The sequence below is a fragment of the Mustela putorius genome, unplaced genomic scaffold (genome assembly GCF_011764305.1).
Source record: "Mustela putorius furo isolate JIRA1106 unplaced genomic scaffold, ASM1176430v1.1 tig00000166_pilon_pilon_pilon, whole genome shotgun sequence".
In the NCBI taxonomy this organism is placed as follows: Eukaryota; Metazoa; Chordata; class Mammalia; order Carnivora; family Mustelidae; genus Mustela; species Mustela putorius.
In genome coordinates, this window is record NW_025421301.1 from 5,881,595 (window position 1) to 5,907,508 (window position 25,914).

General features: G+C 38.2%; 2 protein-coding genes across 17 annotated transcripts in view; one reads left to right on the forward strand and one right to left on the reverse strand.

Moving 5' to 3' along the window:
• Positions 1-18,464, reverse strand: part of DOP1A (DOP1 leucine zipper like protein A) — a 105,861-nt gene extending 87,397 nt beyond the window's left edge. For 11 of the 13 annotated variants that reach the window (XR_006605533.1, XR_006605532.1, XM_004773617.3 and 8 more), the window contains exon 1: positions 18,351-18,464. The gene's annotated coding sequence lies outside the window, so the exon portion shown is untranslated. Of the gene's footprint in view, positions 1-14,245; positions 14,397-17,958; positions 18,091-18,350 lie in introns of those variants that run through there. The other 2 variants (XM_013046361.2, XM_013046362.2) reach the window with 2 other exon arrangements.
• Positions 18,465-20,615: 2,151 nt separating this feature from the next.
• Positions 20,616-25,914, forward strand: part of UBE3D (ubiquitin protein ligase E3D) — a 151,795-nt gene continuing 146,496 nt past the window's right edge. The window contains exon 1 of one of the 4 annotated variants that reach the window (XR_006605534.1): positions 20,616-20,984. Coding sequence is in view for 3 of the 4 variants with exons in the window: in XM_045075888.1 (XP_044931823.1) it covers positions 20,908-20,984 (77 nt within the window). In the remaining variant the exon portion in view is untranslated. The other 3 variants (XM_045075888.1, XM_013046374.2, XM_004773619.3) reach the window with 3 other exon arrangements.

Here is a 25,914-nt window from a genome sequence, read left to right on the forward strand (position 1 = left end):
TTTTCCAGGATACCTCACATGTTAGGCCATAAAACAAGTCTCAATAAGTTTAAGACTGAAATCATACCAAGCATCTTTTCTGCCCACAATAGTGAGCAGAATCCTTATGTTCTGTATTTCCTCTCATCTGACCCAATCTCAAACCTTCAAAACACTAAGAAACTCCAAATATGTGATCAATAGATCTTCAGCTTTTCTCTGCACATCTGCTTGCATTACTTTAATCAATTTAATCCTATTTGAGCCTATGAAGTATGCATTATTATTGCCCACATTTACAGATAAAGAGACTGAGGTATAGAAGTATTATGTGATATATTTAATAAATTTAATTAGGAAAACAGAAGCAAATCCTATGACCCAGCATTTGCACTACTAGGTATTTACCCCAAAGATAGAAATGTAGTGATCCGAAGGGGCAAGTACACCCCAATGTTTATAAAAGCAATGTTCACAATAGTCAAACTATGGAAAGAGCCCAAATGCCCATTGACAGATGAATGGATAAAGAAGATGCGGCATATATACACAAAAGAATACTACTCAGCCATCAAAAAAATAAAATAAAATAAAATAAAATAAAATAAAATAAGTAAAATCTTGCATTTGAAATGATGTGGATGGTATTTATATATGGTGTACTGGACGGTATTACACTAAGTGATATAAGAGAATCAGAGAAAGACAATTATCAACATGATCTTACTCATATGTGGAATTTAAGAAACAAAACAGAGGATCATAGGGAAAGGAAGGGAAAAACAAGACAAAATCAGAAAGGGAGACAAATCCGAAGCAACTTTAATTACAGGAAACAAACAGAGTTGCTGGAGGGGAGGGGGATAGGAAGAAAATGTAACTGGGTAACGGACATTAAGGAGGGCATGTGATGTAATGAGCAGCAGGTGATTAAGACTGATGAATTACTGAACTCTACCTCTGAAACTAGATATGTTTCTAACTATATGTTAATTAATTGAATTTAAATAAAAAAATTTTTAGCACATGAATTCAGTAAGATATTCAACTATTAAAAAGAACTGAAGATCATGCAAGAACAAGAACAAAAAAAAAAAAAAAGAAGCAAAAGGAATGCTTATATTCCCTCAAACAATCTGTAAACCTGTCTTCACTTACCCAAATTCCTTACCTTCTTCCTTGTTCCAAAGAACAATGGACCCTCCTCTGTCAAAGACCTACTGTTTTGCTCTTTTTGGATTCCATCTCCCCTTGCTTTTTCAAGGATTTTCCTAAAGTGCCTTAATAGTTTACTCTTCAGTAAGTTTCTCTTCCTGTGCAGGATCACTCTCCATTAGCCTACAGACAAACTCCTGGTATCTCCCATGGTGAGAAACTAAAATTTATAGCTTCCTCCTGACTCTCATAGACTTTCTGGATACCAACCCATTTTTCTGTTCTCTTTCATTACAAAACTTTCTGAAGGATTTTTCTATACTGTTTCATTTCCTCATCTCCTCTTCACTCTTTAGTCCACTCAAAAATGCCTATGACACTCTCCCTCCAAGGAAACCACCCAAATAAGGGTCACCAGTAAACTGCATTAGCCAAAGCCAATGATCATTTCTTCAGCCCCTCATGTTAATCAGCTTCTCAGGAATTTTCAGTACTTGGTTCTTGGCCTCCAAGTCTCTTTATTCTCAAGGTATGTTTTGACTTCTTTAGCAAGTCTTTTTCAGTCTATGTCAGCTCCTCTTCTCTATTCAAATTTTATTTATTATTTTGTAAATGCTGAAGACTTCAAGACTCAATCAGGAACTCTCATCTCTTCTCCCGAGTTATCTCTTATACTCCTATAGCTTCAAATAGCATTTATTAAGAATATATGCTAAATGTCTCCACCACCACTTTTCCATTATTCTTAGAGTACACTACACTATACCACCAAATCCTGTTTCTACTCTTAAGCCCTTATAATCCATTCTCCAGAGAAGTCAGAGATCTTTTAAAATCATATTATGTCATTATAAGAATATCTAAACCTAAATACACCAACATTTTTTTTGCCTCGTAGGGCATTTTGTGTTTGCTATTCTCTGTACCGGAAGGCTCTTAGGTCAACGTGACAAATCCCTTCCTATTTTCCAAGTAATATGAAACCCTAAGAAAAGTTTTATCTGAATAGTCGATGTCAAGTGGCCTAGGCCAAGCACACAGTCTTAACATCTACTTTAGAATATCACATTATTTCCTTTCTAGCACTTCAATCTGAAATTTCCTATTATTTGTATATTTCCTATCTACATTCCCTTAATGGAATGCAAATGCCATGAGGTCAGAAGCCAATGTCCAATAATGGACTGGTTCATTCTTCAATCAATGGACCCATAAAAGTGGATGGTACACAGTAGGCCCTCAAATGTTTTTGAATAAATAAATCTGTCAGTGTGAACACAGCTCACAAACCATTTTGCTTTGTTATTTTCTAAGAAAAACTCTGGAGAAAAGAGAAAAACTACACTCTATTTTTCAATCAGTGTAGCCACACTTGACTTCAGTCCCTTTAAACAGTCTTCAGTCCCTTTAAACAGACTATTCATGTGGTTATTAAACACTTTGAACTGGAAGATTCTCCTAAGAACACCTATTTAAAAAATGGGCGTTGTCCAGTTACATTTTAAAAAACTAGCTCAGTTTTAGCATCTTTATATATGGAGGATGTCATTCTAGCCCCCTGAAAAGACATTTATTAAATGTGATATTCCGAGGGGTTAAGGCTTTTCAAAATTAGATTCAAATCTCTAGTTGGAGAAAATTCTGACAAAGAGTTTTAGTGCACTCCAGTTATATATTTATATTTTCACTTTTGATCTTGGTAAAAATTATAAAAATAAAACCTATGATTCAAAAAATAAAAATCCCACAATTCTAAAAAGATGACAAAGAGCAAGTTTTATTTACTTGGAAAAAAGATAGCAAAATTAGTTGATATATAAAAAATTACCCATCTGTTAGAAATACTCTGAATTCTGTAAAAAGGATAACTAAAGATTTCTTCTTGCTATAAACTCTGATTTTTGTGACATATAAGCATCATAAAGAAAAGTAATTTAGAGGGGCGCCTGGGTGGCTCAGTTGGTTATGCGGCTGCTTTCAGCTCAGGTCATGATCCTGGAGTCCCTGGATCAAGTCCCGCATTGGGCTCCCTGCTCAGTAGGGGGTCTGCTTCTCTCTCTGACCCTCCCTCTTCTCATGCTCTCTCTCTCTCTCTCATTCTCTCTCTCTCTTTCTCCAATAAATAAATAAAATCTTTAAAAAAAAAAAAAAAGAAAAGTAATTTAGAAAATAGAACAGTGTAAGCACATAATACCACCAAAAATGATCCATGAATGTGTAGCGAGGAGTCTTTTGTAAGCTTCAAATTTTAATAGCTGTAATAATGAAACATATGCCCTCGAGTTAAAGGTAATATCCTGTCCCCCAGCACAGCAGCCAAACAAACACTGCCCAAACATTATTCAAGATGATGATGATTACTAACAGCAGCTCACACTGACTTCGTGTAGCAGGCACCATGCTAAACCCTTTTACACGAATTTTCTCATGTAATGTTCATTACAAATCCATGGGGCAAGTACATTCATGCAGCCATGTACACATGAACATTCTGGTGTTTGAGGTTTCACATAGAGTTAGGAGGAGGAACCAGGAAGAACTCTGGCTGGTTAATACCTAGGCCTGGTCCATAATCACTGTCTTTGTCAACTATTTTTTTAAATCACAACTCTTAATTCTTCTTTTTTTTTTTTCGGTCTTATTTTATTTTTATTTAGGTTACTGTTTTATTTTTTTTTTTAATTTTTTATTTTTTATAAACATATATTTTTATCCCCAGGGGTACAGGTCTGTGAATCACCAGGTTTACACACTTCACAGCACTCACCAATCTTAATTTTTCTGCCTGACATATTCCACCTCTCCTCTCTTACTGAATTTTTCAAAAAAAACCAAAATAATTCTTTCAGTCCTCATTTTTTAGACATTTTTCTTTCTTTTCTTATTCCACTTACTTTTTAAAAACACTATAATGGTGTAAGTACATATATTTCTGTCGTTCCTTTTAGACCTTGGCTTAGGGACAAGGACCAAAGCTGAACTCTGAATACCCCAAACCTATTATCACTGCTTAATACTGAAAGTGTATAGGTTAAAGCACAAGGTGAAATAACTATAAACTCTGACATAAAAGGGTTTTGCTTGGGTATCTGTAAAACAGTGATCCTATTCAATAAGTGACCATGGTGGAAGGGGCAGAACCTAAATAGTTGGAACTGATGGCTCAATTACATATTCTGATTTAGTCATATCATATTTGTATCAACCCACAGAAAGAAGTAGTTGTGTGAATAATCTAAAACTGAGAATGTCAAACAACTAAATTTTGACTTTGGGATTTATAATGTTTTTTCAAACATATCTTTTTAATGTTTGGTATTGGTCAATATTAAAATCCATTTGATTTCCCTATATACACACTGATTGAATTCGGTGGTGAGAAATGAAACTAACTTTTTAGGTGGCCAGGGTGAGTCAGCCTGAGAATGTCAGCATAATATACTTAAAGAAAATCTAAATGATTTAGATTGGCCATATTCTGGTCCTGTTGTCAATTAAAAAGAAAAAACACTACTTCCTTCTTAAAAAACAGAAGGTGAAATGTGAGATAATGCTAAGTAACAATGAGTGTGTGACTATATAGAATGATTAAAAAGATGTGAAACACAAGATGAAGTACAGCACTAATATTAGCTATCCTACCAAGTACTTCCTCCAGTTTATTTAAAACATCCCTTCTCAGAAAGTATCCTTCTCAAAATACGCTCATTAATAGCTGAGTATTATTCTTCATTTAACAATGACAAATAATAGTTTATTTTTTTTAAAGATTTTATTTATTTATTTGACAGAGAGAGGGATCACAAGTAGGCAGAACCGCAGGCAGAGAGAGAGAGAGGGAAGTAGGCCCCGTTGAGCAGAGAGCCAGATGTGGGCCACAACCCCAGGACCCTGAGATCATGACCTGAGCTGAAGGCAGGGGCTTAACCCACTGAGCTGCCCAGGTGCTCCAATCTTTAAAGAAATATATTCTTAACTGAAACAAACTACTAGAAAAAATGTAAAAAAACAAAAACAAAAACAAAATTTTTAGCACAATTAAGTTAAACCATATTAGCACCATGTTAAGTTAAAATTAAAGTTTAGCACCATATTAAGTTAAATAATTATTTCCAAGAAAATAAAATTTAATCATTTTTTAAAAAGTAGTAATGTTCTCAGCATTTTTTAAAATAAATGACATACTATTAATCATAGTATTTAATTTAAAAATAGAAACTGGTTATTGCTTGAACACAAAAAAATGCTATATTATATATAAGGAACAGTCCAAGATTTTCTGTATTTCTCAGTGTGTTTTACTGAGTATCTGTAAACCAATATTCTAGCCTGTGAAAAAAGAAGCAATTTTTCCCAAAAAACAAAAAAATCCCATGCAGAGTTTTATTTTGTTTTTAAATTTTATTAAAACTGTTCCAAAAGTAAAATCATGAGGAAAACATGCATCTAAAGAATAAGATCAAAATATTAGGAGGAAACTAACATTTTGGCTGAGCAATTTTATCTATAGGGATATATAAAAAAGGATTCACAGTGGACACAAACTATGCATGTGTCTGAACATCCCTTTACTCAAAGTTGTAAAAGAATACTGCTGGATAGTAAGTAGCACTGCAGGGCTTAAATCCCCTAATGGGCAAAGGAAAGCAGCTATAATTGATTTAGAAGATATCAAGACACTACACAGAGAAAAATGGGAAACTACCTGTGGCAGGCCTGCCTCTGCCTTTATATCTCTTCCAATGTGCATTTCGTATCATGTTTTAAAGTTTAGATGAAAATAGAACAACAGTATTAATATCATGAAAAAAACAAAAAAACCTTGCTGAGGTGTTACCTGGCAAGAAAGAGAATTAACTGTAGGTATTTTGGTAGATTCTGAAGCACCTAACAGAATCAGAACCAAAATATGGTATTGCTTATTGTAAAATCTTTATTCAGAGCCCTTTTACGAAAACTGGGTATCCTCCGAAACACTGATAAACCACAAACTGTTATCATTACTACTACACTGCTCCTCACTTTCATACTCTGTTCTTACATTTTCTTAGGATATCATTCCAACACTAGAAATATAACTTGTCAAGCACTGCTTTTATTACTCTCAGTTTTTTATTTTTACTTAATTACTGAAATAAACAGTACTCTCATCTTCCCAATCACACAAGCTTGCACTATGGCCTTATTTCCTACTCTTATATCAAATCGATCTATAAATCACCACCCACTTCCACCCCCACTCAAAGTTGGCTGTGGTAAACACTATCTTTCAGAATGGTCTTTTTACCGTGTCTCCTGAATAGTTTCCATCTGGAGTACTGTAACAGTCTTCTACTTTCAACACCTTCAGCTTTCTTTTTCTTTCTTTCTTTCTTTTTTTTTTAAAGATCCTATTTCTTTTTTAATTTTTTTATTTTTTAAAAGATTTTATTTATTTATTTGACAGAGAGAGAGAGAGAGATCACTGGTAGGCAGAGAAGCAGGCAGGGGGAGGGGGGAAAGAGAGAGAGAGAGAGAGGGGCAGGCTCCCTGCTGAGCAGAGAGCTCAATGTGGGGCTCGACCCCAGGACCCTGAGATCATGACCTGGGTCAAAGGCAGCAGCTTAACCCACTGAGCCACCCAGGCACCCTCAACACTTTCAGCTTTCTAAGAGCCAATTAATTTTACACAGTAAAACACAGTTTGAGCATACTCCCTGCTTGAAGCTCTGAAAGTAAAAGAGTCCACAAGAAGTTTAGCCCAAGGCTTACTTAACACCTAAGAAATAGCCTATTGCAGCTGTAACAGTAATAATTACTTAGAAATGAAATGCAACCTCTTACCCATATAGTCATATGAAGTCTTTTCATAAACTGGACCCATTCGTTCAATCTTATAGTTCATATTTTTATCCTAGCTAAGCAAAACCTGGTGACAAAATTTCTTTGCTTGACCAAACTTTAGTAAAACTTCTGAATCCTCTCTCTTAGGCCCACCTGTGCACTTTCTGCTAAAACATAGTTTTATCAAGAACTCTGCTCTATCAGCTTAACCAGAAACTCCCACCTTCAGTTTCTGACCACACTCAATATCTGATTAGGCTCCTCATCGTCCATCATCTGGACACCCCAATCTATCTTCAGCAAGAATCCTGTTAGGTCGGTTCAGGCAGAATGCCCCCCTTACCCTTGATGTTTCCTCTTAAGAGTCATTTTCCATCTTCTGACTCTCACTCTGCTCCTTGGCTATAAAATCCCACTTGTTGCAGGTCATCAAGATGTGACTGCCTGTTGACCCATGAGCTGGCATAGGCAACTGGAGGCTCCTCACTTCCTTTCCTGTCCTTAGACAGTGTGTTCTGTTTGCCTTCCCTGATCCCAGAAGCTTCTCTAAGGATACAGCCTTGAGATAGAAACATGGAGTGGGGGCTACCTGGACCGGGTACATAACTGAACCCAGCAAAGGTGTCTATATAAACTTTTAAGATTTCAGCAAATGAGTGCGTGTAGAGATCTACTGGTTTTGAGGCCATCCAAGACAAGCCTCATATGTAAATTCCCTCAGTTATTAAACTTGCCACCTATAAATCTGGAGTGGTTGATCCCTTTGTTCTGTCACTCCTTTCTTGCCACAGACAGAGCTGGTTTTAGATTTCAGGTAACAGGCTCTGAGAAGGTTACAAACCAACACTTGCCCACGCTATATTCCAAGTTGAGGTTCATCTCTCTCCTTCACTATAAAATCCCATCGCAGTGGTCTCCCTACCTATCATGATGATACTTAATAAAATTGGCCTTCCATCTTTAATAAGTGCCAATGCGGGGTGCCTGGGTGGCTCAGTGGGTTAAGCCTCTGCCTTCGGCTCAGGTCATGATCCCACGGTCCTGGGATGGAGCACCGCATCGCATCGGGGCAGGTCTGCTTCCTCTTTTCTCTCTGCCTGCCTCTCTGCCTACTTGTGATCTCTGTCAAATAAATAAAATATTAAAAAAAAAACAAGTGCCAATGCGTATTTTTACAAACTAGCCAACTGTATAAGACTTATTGCCTCCCACCTCAGGGACTTTAAATATGCTCTTTTCTGGGAATGGCCCATGCTCCCTTTCATCACTTAAAATTTATCTAATTTATCTTAACTATATTAAAAAATGCTATGACTCTTTATAATATCTTTTTTTTCCTTCCCCAAGTAAGCTCTACGCCCGAAGTGTGGCTTGAACTCATTAGCCCGGGATCCAGAGTCACATAATCTACCAACTGAGCCAGTACAGTATTTCCTGATTCAACCCCTCTAGGCTCATTCTTTAATCCGGCCCTTTTTCAATGTTTAGAAACATGGCTTTCATTGCAGGATAGCATTTTTAAAATGCATATATCCTTCATGTTTCCAAAGGTTAATATTTATCTTTTCCAACTGTGGTAGAAAAAAACAAAACCCAAACATAAAATTTATCATTTTAACTATTTTTACGTGTACAGTTCAGTAGCGTTAAGTATATTCACATTGTGTAATTAACCTTCAGAATTTTTTCATTTTGTAAAACTAAAACTCTACACACATTAAAAAACCCTTATTTCCCCTCTTTACCAAGCACCTGGCACCCAGCATTTTACCTTCTGCTTCTAATCTGACTACTTTAGATACTTCAAGCAAGTGGAGCCATACAGCATTTTGGCTTTTTTTGTGACTGATTTCATTTAACATAATGTCCTCAAGGCTCATCCATGTTGTAGTGTGTGACAAGACTTTTTTTTTTTTTTTTTAAGGTAGGCTGATGCCCAGTGTGGACCCTAAGGACCTCCTTCCCTTTTCAGATTAAATAATATTAAATTCTATGTGTATATTTATCCATTCATCTGTTCACAGACATTTATGATTTCTACCTCTAGGCTATTGTGAATAGTGTTGCTATGAACTTGAGTGTGCAAATATTTCTTCAGGATCCTCAATTCTTTTGAATATGCCCAGAAGTGGGAAAGCTGGACCATATGGCAGGTCTGTTTTTAAGAGGAACCACCAAGCTGTTTTCCATAGCAGCCACACCATTTACCATTTCCACCAACAGTACATAAGTGTTCTAATTTCTCCAGATCCTTGCCAACACTTTTCAGTTTTTTGACAGTAACCACTGAAATAGGTGTGAGGTAGCATCTCATGGTAGCTCTGATTTGCATTTCTCTAATGATTAATGATGCTGAAAATCTTTTCATATGCTCTGGCTATTTATATATAATCATTGAAGAAATGTCTATTTCAAGTCTTTGCCCATTTTTTAATTAGGTTGTATTTTTGTTGCTGAGTTGCAGTTCTTATTATAATCAGGATATCAGCCCCTTAGACACATTTCTGAAAATTTTCTATTTTAGTAGGTTACCTTTTTATATCTCTTACTGTATCCTTTGATGCTTAACAGTTTTTAAGTTTGATGTAGTCCCACTTACCTCTTTTTGCCTTTGTTACCAGTGTTTTTGTTGTCATACCAAAGAAATCATTGCCAAACCCAACATCATGAAGCTTTTCCCTTATGTTTTCTAATATAAGTTTTATGTTTTACGTATTATGTTTAGGATTTAATCTGTTTTAAGTTAATTTCTCATATAGCATAAAATAAGGTTTCAACTTCATTCTTTTGCATGTGGATATCCAGTTTTCTCAATACCATTTGTTGAAGAGGCTATCCTTACCGGACTGATTGGTCAGGCACTCTTTGTTGAAGATTATTTGACCATACATACACTAGGGTTTAATTCAAGGCTTTCTATCCTATTCCACTGGCCTACATGTCTGTCTCTATGTCAGTACCACACTGTTTTAAAATGACTATAGCTTTTTAATACATTTTAAAATCTTTTTAAAAACTTCCTTCTGCCTGAAACCTAAATCTCAACTTAACTTGGCTAGTTCTTACTTATGCTTCAGATTTTACCCCAGTTGTGAAGTCTTCCCTAACTATTCTCTCTCTCCAACACTCATATATACACCTCCTTTCTGTGACCTCCCACTACACACTGTACTTCCTCTATCGCAGAACTTACTTTGCTGTGTGACTCCCAAGGGTATTAATCCTATGATTGAGTACTCATCATTTTTAGCTCTCACATCCCTAGCTCCTAGTCAGTCCTTGCCTGACTCACAGTAAATGACCAATAACGATTATAAAAACTGAAGACAACAGAATATACTTGGCTGGCAAAAAGAACAAATAAAGTCTATGTAGTGATTTAGAAAGTGTTCCTAAAATATATGAACTAAAAAAAAAAAAAAATCAAGGTACACAACAGTGTACATAGTATACTACCATTTATATAGAAAGAAAAAAAATAATCCTATAATTTGTATATATAGGATATAGATCTGCGAGAACACACAAGAAAGTAAAACTGATTACTTCCAGTTGGCCAGGTGGAAACTGCATAGACGGGGGTCAGGAGGAGGGAGACTTTTCTCTGTATAGTTCTTTTTATAACTTTAAAATCTTTTTGGTACTTTGGTACTTTGGTACTTTTTGGTACTTTTTGGTAAGCTTAATTTTTTAAAAAATAAAGGAGTAACGTCCCCATAGAAAATCAAATAGCAGCTGTGTAACACATGGCATTCCCTCCCTCCTTCATTTAATAACAAAAAGAAAATCAAAATGACTAAAATCTAGATATTTAGTGTTCTATTTGAACCCAGAGTCATCCCACCCCCCACAAAGAACCACAGAAACTAAGAATTTTGTGGATAAAGTATGTGCTTCATTTAGTAATATAATCAAGTTCTCATATTAAGTCAGTCTTTATTCTAAAACCATGAGCTGTGTATAAACTGCACATTGAATAAGTATGTACTGCTTATTGGTGACATATACACATACTAGCTTTATAAAATGTGGTAGCTAGCTTCCAGGATAGCCTCCAATGATCCTCAACTCCTGATATTCCTTCTCTTGTATAATTACCCTCCTACTCAAAATCACTGCTGGTCTATGTGCTGTCTCTTGGATCACTTATTCTGGGGCAACCTAGCCTTTATGTGATAAGGACACTTAAAGGAGCCCTATGGGGAGAAGCTTAGGCCTTCCTTCAACAGCCAGAAATAACCTGCTACTATGTAAGTGAACCACTTTGGAAAGGGGTTCTCTGATTCCAACTGAACCTAAAGATGACTGCAGTCCAGGCCACTCTCTGAACTGTAACCTCACAAAACTTAAGCCAGCACCTCACAGCCAAACTGTTCCCCAATTCCTTTTTGAAAGAAACTATTTACTGCTTTATATCACTACATTTTGAGATATTCTGTTATACAGCCAAAGAGGACTAGATAGATATTGTCAAAAAACATTTAAAATTTTTTGAGTATAGTTGACACACCATGTTACATTAGTTTCAGGTGATGGGACAGGTTTACATGTTATGGTACGTTCACCACAAGTGCAGCTACCACTTGTCACCATACAGTGCAGTTACAGTATCACTGACTATATTTCTCATGGTATACACTCTACTCCCATGTTTATTCACTCCATAACTGGAAGCCTGCATCTCCCCTACCCTTCATTCATTTTTGTGGATCCTGTCACCCTCTCCCCCTCCTATATCCATCAGTTCTCAGTATTTTTATAGGTCTGATCCTGTTTGTTCATTCGCTTCTTTAGACTCCTGCTATGCGTGAGATCACATGGTATTTGTCTTTTTTTCAGTCTGATTTATTTCACTTTACACAACATCCTTTAGGTCTATCCATTTTGTTTCAAATGGCACAATCTCATTCTTTTTATGTCTGTGTAATTTTCTGTTGTGTGTATGCACCACATCTTCCTTACCCATTCTTCTGGCAGTGGACACTTGGGTTGTTTCTGTATCTTGGCTATTACAACTAATGCTGCCACAAACACAGGGATGCATATATCTTTCTAACTCATGTTCTCATTTTTTTGGATAAATACCCAGGGGGATTGTTGGATCATATGGTATTTATGTTTTTAAATTTTGAGAACCTCCATACTCTTTTCCACAGTGACTATACCAACTTGCATTCCCACCAACTGTACATGAAGTTCTCCTCTCTCCACATCCTCACCAACACTTACTACTTCTTGTCTTTTTGATTTTAGCTGTTTTGGCAGGTGTAAGGTGATATCTCATTGTAGTCCTGATTTGTGTTTCCCTGATGATTACTTATGTTGCGCATCTTTTCATATAACTCTTGGCCATCTGTATGTCTTCTCTGGACAACAGTCTATTCAGGTCCTCTGCCCATTTTTTAATTGGATTGTTTGGGGAGGGGTTTTTGGTGCCAAGTTGTATAACTTCTTTATAATTTTGGACATTAACCCCTTATTGGATATAAAGCTGGAGGTATCACTATTCCAGATTTCAAGAAATATTACAAAGCTGTAGTAATCAAAGCAGTATGGTACTGGCACAAAAACAGACACATCAATGGAAGTGAATAGAGAGCCCAGAAATAAACCCACACATACATGATCAGTTAGTCTATAACAAAGGAGGCAAGAATATACAATGAGGAAAAGTTTCTTCAATAAATGATGCTGGGAAAATGGGATGGATACATGACAAAGAGTGACACTGGACCACTTTCTAATACTCATACAAAAAAATAAAATGGATTGAAGACCTAAATGTGAGGCCTGAAACCAAAAAAATCCTAGAAAAGAACAAAAGTAGTAATTTCTCTGACATTGACCAGGGTAAGTAACGTTTTCCTAGATAGGTCTTCTTTGACAATGGAAAAACAAGAAGTAACTACTGGGACTACAGCAAAATAAAAACCTTTTGCACAGTGAAGAAGTCGATCCCCAAGAAGGCAACTTACTGAATATTTACTTTTTAAACCAAAACCTCTATAACTTAAACATAATAAAAACAGCAGTTATCACATCACACAGGCAACCTCAAATTAATAGAATGAGGTAGGCTTGGGGCACAATGCTTTGAAGACAGCCTTCCAATAAAATGACAGGTGCCATAAAAATAATCATGTTGCTGGAATCCCATTTTGGGCTTCAGGGTGGACTCCTGACTAATTGGTGGTAACATTTACGGAACTGCTGGTATACAATATGGAAGTCATTTAAATATTTACTTTTCTTCCAAAATGACAGACACAAACTTTAAAGCAAGTACTATATTCTATTTCTCTCCCCCTACAGAGAAAAACTTCTGTCCAAGAAATTTTAAAATCAAGACAATGTAAGACATGTGTTAAGTGTATATGAAAAGCCACTGTGCAAAGTACATCATGTTGAAGACAAGCAGAAAGCATAACAGCAGACTAGGACTGCATCTGTGGTATACAATATAGAAAAGTTCCAGCTACTTGGAAAATCTGACTGATTACACTAACACATATTCTAAGGGTTTCAAGTAGCTGATATAGCCCATATACACAAAAGCAAATGGTTATTTACCTGTATAACTTAAAGGACTAAAACTGCTATGTTTTTATAGTTTTTCTGATTACTTGTTGTCAGTTGTTACTTTCAAATGCAAGAGTTTATCAGCACCGCTTCTATTCTGCAGCTTTATTTTATAGTAGAGACAGGAAAGAAACTACTCGTTTGGGTGAAAGCTCTTTTAATAAAGACTATTCATCAAGAGGGCTCTCTTCTTACTTCCAAATAAAGGTTGTATCCCAGAACCTTAGATTAACAGCAATCTGACCTCTGGCTGAGTAGCAAATTATTGTGTATACTCATAAACCTAGTATTACCATTCAGGTAAATTATTTTTTTAGAAAACAGAAACACCAAACTAAATGGTCTATTCACCTGAACTCCTTGTTCATGAACACAAAATAACAGTAATTTAAACATTAAGCTCACAATACATACATAGGCCTGAAAATAACTACAGCAAGTTGAAATACAGGACATATTTTACAGAACAGGAGCAGGGCATTTATTTTCCTGACTATTCATGTTAAACTGTTTCCATGAGAGAGGAGAATTTTTCATTACCTCAGAAGCAAAAAAAAAAAAAAAAAAAAAACCCACCAAAAAACCAAACCAAAAAAACAAAAGGCCAGAAATGTCTTCTGTAGGATGGAAATATTAAAATCCAACTCAAACTTAAAAAGTGATGAAAGGAAGAAGTAAGGGAGATATGATATTCTCTTAAGCTTATTACCTTATCCATCCTTACAGGAGCTTTGCCAGATGAATATATTACCAACATTTCATCACTACTGAATCAACAGTCATCACTTTGTCATATAAAAGGTCTCCACTGATTTTTAGATTTCTTCAGATTCAAAGGTTTATCTTATAGCTATCATATCCTAATAAATAAAAAGGTGGATGTTTAAAAAAAAAAAGTGGATGTTTTATTTGGAAAAGTAACATTAACAACATTAAAAACATTTTTGAAAAAAAAAAAGACTTATCTAATTCAATAATGACCATTTAGTCTTTTTATTGCATTTTTGAAGTTAACTCTAGTATACCTTTTAATTGGCAATTTAGGTTTTATTTCCCAATTCTTTCACAGATAAAGTTCTAAGGAATTTTCAGCCCTGATTAATTCTGTGTCTTCCCAAATTTTGGCCACCCATCAGATGTGAGATGATTTTATGGGGCCCAAGGAGAGGGCTAAGCGACACTGAATCAGTAAAGAATTTATTCCCTCTTCGTTCTGTTGTAATGCCTCTGACTGCATCAGGAAGTTCTCAGATTAATGGCAGAATGTTATCAACACCTCTGTAATTCTTGCTAATCTCCCTTTTAAACAAGGAAAGCAAGTTTTTGAGTTTAAGTTTTGGCTCAAGAGTGTTCAGTAGCCAGTAGTTTCTAACATGTAAAAAGTTTTGTTTTCATTATTTTCAACTTTACATCTACTTTCTATTGATAGTGATATTTTTTCCTTTATGGTGATTATTTCAAGTTTTCATTAAAAATTATATTAATAACTACAAGGATATAAAGAAATACAAAGAAAGCAAGGATACAGGAAATACGCAGATATGGCCAAAATTTTGAAGATGATGTAAGAATGACTAACATTTGAGAAATACTACACTTACCCATTTGGTCAAGAAATAAATATAAGTGCCTACCATGAACTATGAGCATACCATTGGTTTATTCACCAAGGAGAGAAAAGAAGATAAACTCTGACAGGAAAGTTAGAAGAGAAGAAAGTTACTTTAAAATGAGGTAATCAAAAAAGGATTCACAGACAAGGTGGCACTGGAGCTAGAACAGTATGATGTAGACATGCCAAGACATACAGCACGCATTTGAAGAAAGCAAAAGCACAACACAGGCCTGAGTGGTGTTATGTTCTAAATCGTGATTGTGCTGGTGGTTACCTTGGTGTGTATATAATGTACACATAAAATGAATGCACCTTATCTGTAATTTCTTCCTTAAATCTGGTATGTCTTTGACCGATGCAATTAAGAATTACTGAGGTTTTAGGCTTCAACAGATTGGGGGGGAGGCAGTAAAAAGGTAAATACAATAAAAGGAAATCATCATTTAAAGGCAATGGAATCAAAATACTTATTTTTATATCATAAATTTTCAATAAAAACTGTAAGCTATTACACAAAACTTGTAGCTCTATACTTTCAACAGTTCCATTTCAGGGAGAAAATTTACCTGAATTAAGTGTCATCTATTAAATGTATTGTTCCCATTTCTGTCCCCCCTCAAACAAAGGAGCATGTTAATAGCACTCACTCCTAACAAAGTAACAAAGAATAGACTAAAGTAGCCATACTGGCTGTGTGCTAGTGACATCTGACAGAATTTAGCAAAATAATTTAAGATTGTATTCAATACTTAGATCCTATTTGTAAGCAACTCAGAAAGGACTGCCTTAGAATTTGTTTTAACCTTGAACTCGTTCCAATGACCTAAGCTCTTAAAATTTAGTTATTAATTATTAAGTACATTTCAAGTGGCTTTTATTACATTTCATAGTTTAAGCACTCACAATGAGAGAGGGAACTCAGGCATAGTAAAAATAATGCTATTATCAACAAGTCTTCTTGGAACTTTATAATGCCATTCTCAATAAAATCAATGACTTAACCATAAAACCAAATCCAAAATGTGAATTAATTATGGTTATAGAAAAGCATCAAGAGATCAGAAAAAAAAAAAAAAAGATAGTCTTCCTCTGCCATAAATGAAAGCATTAAAGTGCACTGAAATCTATGTGCATCCTTCATGTTTTACTAAGGAAAATACAAGCCTTTTGTTACATTAGTAATAAAAGTAACATGCGTTGCCCTATGTGCTTATGCCACAGAAAGCTTAAACTAAAAGCAGGAAAGCATAATGTAGGGAATTTTAGAGCTGAAGGAGACCCGGCTCAAATATAGGCACTCCCAACTCATGAGAATTCGATTTACAATTTTTCGCAGTGGCAGCAAGCCTCAGCCCCTAGTCAGCCCTGCCATCATGAGGGTAAACAACTCATATGCTTACAACCGTTCTTTATCCACACAATCATTCAGTTTTTCACTTTCAGTACAATATTCAATAAATTACATAACATATTCAAAACTTTTGTAGTAAAATGAGCTTTGACAGATTTTGCCCAACTATAGGCTAATGTAAGTATTGTGAGCAGGTGTAACATAGGTTAGACGTATTAAATGACTTTTCAAATTACAACATTTTCAATTTATGATGGGCTTATCAGGACATAACCCCCATCATAAACTGAGGAAGATCGGTACAGCAATTTTCAAATTGGTATTCTATGTAATTATATTCTAGATGTTGACAGGCTGGTCATGAGAAAAGTCTTTCTGGCCAGGTGAGACTGCTTTAAGCCTATATGCTCCCAAATTATTTGTCATGGAGCACTGTTTTGGGGGCAGTAAAGCGGTTCCTAGATTGAAATCAGGGTTCAAGGAACATCAGTTTGGAAAACTCTGATCTTACGAAATTCCCTTAAGCGGATGACAAAACTGAGGCCTAGAGAGATCACATCTGGTTAGCTGGAGAAGAAAGCAAGCAAACAAGATCTTTTATTCCCAGGCGAGAGCTCTTTCCACCACTTTAACTACAAAATAAGGCTCTTCAAACTGTATGTAGTCAAACATTTAATTTATGCTTAACATTTCGGTTATGGTGTCACATTTTCTGGTTTGTATATTAACTTGGGCATTTTTAGTTCTTCAAGAAATGGGTTCCTAATAATTAGATACACCCGGAGATGTACTATTGTTTAGTACTAATGAGGAATGATTTCGTTCAGAGTGGCAGCATCAAGGAATCACTGAAATAAAGCATCTATACTACAACTGGTTTTAATTTACTCTTGTTACAACTTCTGTCAGCTCAACTGCCACTTTGTTATTAGGTGGTGAATTTCTTAGCATTTAACGTCATCATATGCTGTCCATGAGAACATAGGAGACCCGTCTGCGTAGAAGAAAGCCAACAACATCGAAATTGAGAGATTTTTGTGTTTCTACAGTTCTGGGCTTATTTGTCAGGCAAACACTTGGTTTCTTATCCTTTTGGTAATTAATAAAAAAAATGTTGATTGCTTTAACTAAGTCTCCAAATCAGATTATCACAATGTTTCTCCAACTCCAGAGAACGAGAAGATAGTGTCAGAAACACAATTCGTTCAGCTTTCCAGTAGTTGTGCACCACTCCCCCTCCCCTACCTCAGGGTAGGGAAGACAGGACGAGACCAACAAGTAACTACAGTTAGGCTGCAACTTTAAAAGGCTTGAGAATCAAAGGTGATAATGGTTAACAACTTCCGTATGACTAACCCGACTTCCTCTAATAAACTTCTGCACTCCTTTCCAACCCCCCACATGGAACATTAACTATGGCAGGCATTCTTGTCTCCTCAATCTTAAAAGAACCCACCAGATGAAGGAGACCGCACGAAGCCAGGATTCCACCAACAAAGAGGTCACTCCGCGCGCCTTTATCTCACAGGTGCGACCTCCACCCCAACCTTGCGCGCCGCAGGGCCCCAGCGCAGGAGGGTCGGAAGCAGCCACCCCTGCCTGGGACCGCCCTCGAGCCTCCGCCCGGCCCCGACCCGCCCATCCCCGCGCAGCTCCCGTCTCTCCGGAAACCGGAGGGCTGCCGGCCGGTTTCCAGGCTCCAGGCGGGGCCAGGGCGGCAACACCCCCGACGCCACAGCAGACTGCCCCGCGGGGCGTCCCCGAGGCTCCGGAACCAGCCAGGCCGAGGAGGCCGCTCAAGGCCGGCAGCCGGCCTCGCGACCGCGCTGGGGGCGGGGACGCTGTTACCTGCCGTGGGCTCGGCCGCTCCCCGCCGGCGCCGCTCTCCTGGCAACCGCGGCAGCGACGCGGAGGCCGGGAGCCGAAGGGCCTAGTGACAGCTCCCAGCGTGCACTGCGCCCGCGCCCACGCTAGCGTCGACGTCGACGGCCCGCGATCCCCGCCCCCGTCCGTGCCTCTCCTCCCGGCGCAAGCTGTTGCCACAGCGCCCTCAAGCGGACGGTCGGGGAAGCCGAAGACCATTCGGATGGGCCTGGAAAGGGAATAGCGGATGTTTTCAACTCGCCAGCGCCGGCCACATCTTAATGGAGAGTTGGAAGGAATGCTAGGAATTGAGAACAGCTTTTATATATTATTTAAACAGTTATTTAAGTGTTATTTAAACGATTCCTCAATATTTCATATGGGGAGCTTGAAGCCCAGAGAAGTTGGGAGACTGATGAAGTTAGCAGATAAATAGTTGTCATCAGGTTTAGAAATATTTTGAGTTTATGTCTCTCTAAATCATGTAGTCACTATAAGGAAGATTGCATTGTGTTGCCTAAACCGTAGGGTCAAAGGAAAAAAATTGTTTTTTGCAAATGTGTATATGAAATATATGTATAACATATGTTATATATATAATATAGACAGAAGTGTATATATGAAATATATATATGAAATACAGCAATGTAGCAATCTTTAAAAATAATCAAACACCCAAGTATGAAGACCATGCTGTGCTAAGACAAATATTTCCATACAATGTGGCAGCATTTAAGACTTAATAGCTTTGAGAACTAAAGGTGGAAGGTATTAGGAGTTGAAATCATCACTCATGATCACCATTATTTGAGGTGGAATAGTAATAAACTTAATTCTTTTTGCTGCATTGTTACCTCCATCCATGATTTTGAATTACTGTGGTGGATACAGGAATTTGTGAAGCACCACAATAAAGTTTACGAACTGCAGATACTGATTTCAGAAAATTTGTCTTAAAATAGTATCTCTAGGGAAGTGGATTTGTTATTTGGAAAATCTTCCTACTAAGAGGTTGTCAATAAACATGATTTTATGAAGACACGTCATCACTGTTTCTGTTTTTAAAACCTAAACAGTCTCTTGGTTTTTTGTTTGTTTTTTTAAGATTTTATTTTTAAGTAATCTCTGCACCCAACCTGGTCTCGAACTTAACAACCTGGAGATCAAGCCTCCAATGCTCCACTGACCAAGCCCCGAGCCCCTTGTTTTTAAAGAATTCTTTTAAAGAATCCTTCTAAGTTTACCACCCTAGCCTTAGATCTTAATATCACCCTATTTTAAGCATTCCCACCACCTTTTAAGTACTTACATTTTAATAGATCCTTTTCTTTACTAGGTGAAACTTTGTGAAATTATCTTCTAGCACCAATAACATTATGACTTCTGTCAATCAGTTTCTACTTCTATGAAACGTGGCGACTGTTAATGTACCTGTGGAATCATTCTCATCTTCCTTTTTTTCCCAAAGACTACAGGAATAGCTAATCTTGTGATTCATGGTACTGGATTTACCCGCACACTCTTATGTAGATAACAGAAAACCTTTAAAAAAAATTTATTTATTTTTTTATTGAATGAGAGAGAGAGCAGAGGGGAGAGGGTCAGAGGGAGAAGCAAACTCCCCGCTTAGCAGGCAGCCTGAGGCAGAATCCTCCTTGATCCGCAGGGCCCCGGGATCATGACTGAGCCAAAGGCAGTTGCTTAACCAACTGAGCCACCCAGGTGCCCCAAGATAAGAGAAAACATTTTTGCAACTGTTTCTATCTTAGAGCCAATTGTGTCTAAATGCAGAAGTTATGTCAGGTCAATCCCGGACATTCGTTGCCTCAAACAGTGGAGAGCTACCAAAGAACTGACACGGTTCGTAAAAAAGATACCATAGTTGATTTAAAAATGAAACAAGATTGTGTTTGGGGGGAATATATCTGCTCTCCAACCTTCTGGGGTCAGGGCCCTTCTATATCTTCTCCTTCCATCATCCCCCTCCCCTCCAGCCTCATTCTGACACCTGTACTAGGCTCGGATTTTTTTTTTTTAATATGTTATTTATTCATTGGACAGACAGAGATCACAAGTAGGCAGAGAGAGGGGGAAGCAGGCTCCCTGCTGAGCAGAGAGCCCGATGCGGGGCTCGATCCCAGGACCCTGGGACCATGACCTGAGCTGAAGGCAGAGGCCCAACCCACTGAGCCACCCAGGTGCCCCTCGGCTCGGATTTTTAAGGTCACTTCCTGGCCGACTACCGCGCCGGGCCACGCCCACAAGAGGAAGCGGGGAGGACCGTTTGTCTCTCGCTGCTCCACCTTGGTCGGCGCTCCGACTCCGGCAGGGACGTGAAAACGCTCACGCCCCCAGGTCGAGTTCTCGCGGCAGCGCGTTCTCCGCCCGGCAGGCGGCGCTGTGGGCTGGCGGGCTGTGTCGGTCAAGGATCGGGTCCCGGACGCGCGCCCGGCCGCCGCCGCAGGGCCGCCACAGCCGCACGTGCAACCGCGTCGGGCCCTGCGGACCCCTATTCCCCTGAACCTGCGCCTGGGCGCCGGCTATGGCGGCCGCTGCGGCGGGGACGCGCGTGTTCCTGGAGGTGCGGAGACGGCTGCAGAGCGCGCTGCTGATCCTGGGGTAAGGCCGGCGCGGGGCGCGTGGGCAGCTGGGCGCGGCGCGTAGCCGCCTTTCTGCTGCGTTCCGCTGTGTTTCTGCTTGTCCCGGAGCCTCCGTCTCCCTCCAAAGGGCGGAGTTTTGAGTTTCTTTCCAATGGCTTAGAGCCTGTCATTTCCTCAAAGTGGAGTTTCCCCCTCCCACCCCTCGTGCTTTTGTTCCCCCCGTAATCTCGGCATCACCTGGGAGCTTTTTTTAGAAATGCAGAGTCTCAGCCCCACGCCAGACCTGCAGAATCAGAATTTATATGTTATCACGCTTTCCAGGACTCAAGATACACACTAAAAAGTCTGAGGCGCACTGATGTAAAGTAACAGTGCCAGGCTTTTCAAAAAACAGTGCCCCCCACCCCCAAAAAAGTGCCTTGCCTGCTTCTTTTGGGGGATCCTCACTAGAGGATAAGGTCCAGTGTGAGAGCTTCCTGTTTGGTGCGTAAACTCGGGTTGGTCCTCGCCTCCCCCCTGGCCCCCACGCTGTTGTCTGCAGCAAAACTGACCCGTCCACTGAACGACGAACAAAGCGTGCAGACTTCTTATTGGAGCTCATTCTTGCATTCGCGTTCCGCGTTCCAATGAGAAGTCACCGTACGTTTCACTTGTTATTCACTACACTTGCAGGAAACTTTTAGGAGAAAAGTTCCCTCGTTTGCTTGGTAGTATGTGGCCCCCTCGAGTATTCCCTTGTGACTGCCGTGTCGAAGAGAGTAAGTTAGATGTTAAAATCCTGGAGCTTTGACTACTCGGGGCCGCTCAAGAGGTAGGCTGATGCTTTTCCTTAATCGGCCTTTTCCTTCAATCCTCCAGGTATAGGTGTGGCAGTTTGGGGTTTGGCAGGAGAACGGAGTTCAAATCCTGGCTTCTTCGCAGGAGCAGAATCGTTTAATCTGGTTTTTCAATTGTCAAATACGGATGATATTTATTATTTTCTTCTTTCTCTTTTGTTTCTCTGTTTCTCCCTCTCCATCTCAAATCATAGATTCAGGTAAGTATCTCCAATTACAGTCCACTTTGTAGGGTTATGAGGAGCCCCAAACTTAGCAAAACAAGAGCAAGACAAAGTCCCTACGTCCTGTCATCGAAGGGGACCCTCAAAGTTTCTCTGGGTTACTCTCCTGTGTTTAAGCGAGTGAAGAAACCTGACTTTGCTAGACTACTAGTTTGTCCCTAATGGTCTTTGGCTGTTGAGTTTTATCACCAACTTGCCTCTCAGGAAAACAAAAGCAGCCACTCTTGATTTCACTCAATAAGAATTGGTTTTGCAACTTCAAGAACTGTATATAAAGGATTTCATACTCTGGGGCGCCTGGGTGGCTCAGTGGGTTAAGCCGCTGTTTTCGGCTCAGGTCATGATCTCAGGGTCCTGGGATCGAGTCCCGCATCGGGCTCTCTGCTCAGCAGGGAGCCTGCTTCCCTCTCTCTCTCTCTCTGCCTGCCTCTCTGCCTACTTGTGATCTCTCTCTGTCAAATAAATAAATAAAATCTCAAAAAAAAAAAAGGATTTCATACTGTATGTACTTTTTTGTTTCTGGCTGTTTTCCATCAACAGTGCTTCTGGGATTCCTGTTTTATCTGTGTCTATTTTTCTCTGAGTAATTTTCTACTGTATTAATAGACAATTACCCATTCTGTTACTGGATATTTTGTGTGTTTCTAGAACTTGAATATTAAGAATAAAGTTGCTATAGCATTTTAGTTGACATACATTTCATTTCTCCTAGGTAATTACCTAATTCTATTATGGTGTAAAGTCGCATTGTCATTTTAGTTTGCACTTCCCTGATTAATAATGTTGAGTATCTTTTCATTTGCTTTTTGGTCATTCATACGTGTTCCTTTGGAAAGTGTCTTCTAATTTTTTGCCATTATAAAAAATCAGGTTTTTCTTATTGTTGAATTTAAAAACTTCTTTCTAGTATCTGGAAATAAGACCTATCTTATTTATGCCTTGTGAATATGTGAACACTTGCTCCCAGTCAGAAATTTACCTTTTCATTTTCCTAATAGTTTCTTTTCAGGAACAGGAAATTTTAATTATAACAAACTTCAATTTATTGCATTTTTTTCTTTAATGGTTAGTGTTGTCTGTATCTTAAGAAATCTTTACTTACCTCAAGGTTGTAAAATTTTTCCTATGTGTTATATAGTTTTAACTTTTATATTTAAGTGAAATTCATTTCTTGTGTTTGGAGTGAGATAGAAGCCAAATTTCATTTTTTTTTTCCTATAAGGATATCTGATAGTTCCATCACCATTAGTTTAAAAGAGTGCCATTTCTCCCATTGAAATAACACAATGTCTTTGTCAGGAAACCTTTGACTGTACTGTTTGTACTGTTTGGCATCATGTATGTCTTTCTTTCCTTTTACTGTTTAACATATGCCTTTATATATAAATATTTAAAATCCTATGCTGAGTGGAGTGTTTCTGAGTCTACTCTGACAATCTCTGCATTTTAATTAAACTTTTTAGTCTGTTTACAATTAGTGTAAATGGTATGATTGAGCTTTATTCTTGTTCCTAATCTTAAATGTTTCTAGCATTTTATGACTAAGTACAATGAAATTGACCTTTGGCAAATTTATGTGGTAAATTGCATGGTTCCTTTCTATTCCTACTTTACTACAGGTTTTGATCGTGAATAGATAACTATTTTCTGTATGATTTGTACATGTACTGTGATTTCATTTTTTTTCCTTTCATATTTACATCTGTGAATTGCATTAGAAAAATGTTTTGTTAAGCCATCTTAGTATTCCTGGGGTAAACCTTGGCTGTTCATTTATTCAGTGCACAGATGTTTACTGAGTTCCTCTTCCAGTGCTGAAAGCTCAGATTCTAAGTGCTGGGTATCCAACTGTGAGCAGTGACAATAGCAAAGACAAAAATTCTTGGCTGTTGTTGAGCTTTTGGTCTAATGGTAGCGGTGGATGAGAGGTAAGCAGAAATTATACAAAATAAATAAAATATATGTGATATTGAAAGGAGATAAGTACATAGAAAAAATAAAACAAAAAGGGATAGGAAGAAAAATTATAACCCCTTATTTCCAGTGAAAAAGCAATACTTGAGTAATGAACCAAAAGGGGAGAGGTTTAGAACTATATAATATCTGATGAAAGACTGTTTCCCTCTAAGAGAACAGCAAGTACAAAGAGGTGCCAAGTTCAGAGAGATGTGGGTGGGCTGGTGGAGCACATAGTAAATGGTCTTACCAAGAGGTATGTTAGTAAATGTTTAACAACCTGCATTTTTAGAAAACCAATGAAACTAACAAGAAATCTTCCCAATTTGTAGCATTTACTGATTCCTGTGGTGGAGATAGTCTTTCACCATGGATGATGTCAGGCAAGTGATGTCAACTATTTTGCAAAATCCCTGGAATTTTAACAACTGTCTCCAGTATATCTGTGGGTCTTATGGGCCACGGAAAGAATTTTAGCTTGTAATCAAAGTTTGATGGGAAGTCATTGGATAGTTTCAAGCAGGGTGTGGTATCTGAAAGAATGTAAGTACATGGTGAAGGAAGCCTCGAGTATGTAAAAGCTGTGGACAATTAGTGTCTCAAACAATTTATTTTTGGACAGCCTCAACCTTGAGAATAAGTTATGGTCACTCCTGAATACATTATTGGGGATTTCCTACAAATAAGAACATTCTGGGGCACCTGGGTGGCTCAGTGGGTTAAGCCTTTCCCTTCCACTCAGGTCATGATCTCAGGGTTCTGGGATCGAGCCCTGCATCTGGCTCTCTGCTCAGCAGGGAGCCTGCTTCCTCTTCTCTCTCTGCCTGCCTCTCTGCCTACTTATGATCTCTCTCTGTCAAATAAATAAATAAAATCTTAAAAAAAAAAAAAAGAACATTCCCCTTTAACCACCATGCAACCTTCAACGCTGGGGAATATGTTACAACCATCTTACACTAAGACCTTACTCAAATTTTGCCACATGTCTACATAATGTCTCTAATAGTAAAAGAACACAGTTCAGAATCATGCATTGCATTTCATTGTCATGTTTCCTTAGTCTCTTAAAATTGGAAGAGTTCCTCAGTTTCCCTTGACTTTCACAATCTTGACGCTTCTGAAGATTACCGCCTAATTATTTTGTGGAATATCCTTGCCTCAAGATTGGGTTCAGATTATATATCTCTGGCAGGAATATCACAGAAGTGATGCTGCATTCTTATTACATCCTATCAGGTATCACATGATTTTGCCTTATTCCATTAAAGTTCATGTTAACTTTGAGCACGTGGATAATGTCTGCTGTCGCCATTATAAAGTTACTCTTTTTTTTTTCTCTTAAGGGCTGTAACATTTTTATTTAGGAAAATATTTAGTGTGAAGCTATAACGGTTCAACTTAAATCATCCCTTTTTAAATAGAGGAGTTAATGCAAAATATTTTTCCTTGTCTATGAAAATGAAATTGAACAGTATTTTAATGATAAGGAAATACAAGCATACACTTTAAACTAGCCAATGTGCACTGTCATAAAAGAAATAGGATGCTCTTTCCCTTCCCCTCCCTCAGCCATTCAAAGAAGAGAAGAATACTGCAAACTTTAGGAACCCTACCTACTACCATCAGAGTAACTACAGAACAAGGGGAGCGCAGGATGAAACTATTTCTCTATATTCCAGAAGGCAGAAGCTTGGGTGCTCTGGCTTAAAAGTAAAAGCACAGGCAGGCAAAAGCTCAATGCACATCAGAACAGGGCCTCAGTAAAGTTGTCTGACTGGATTACTGCTTTTACAGGAAAGAAGAAAGACGAATATGTAGTGGAGTAAACACACACACACACACAAACATAAACCTTTTGTCACATTTACAGGAATGCAAACCTCTTGTATTCCCACACTTATGGGTAGTTTTGATATACACTGCAAAGAGCTTC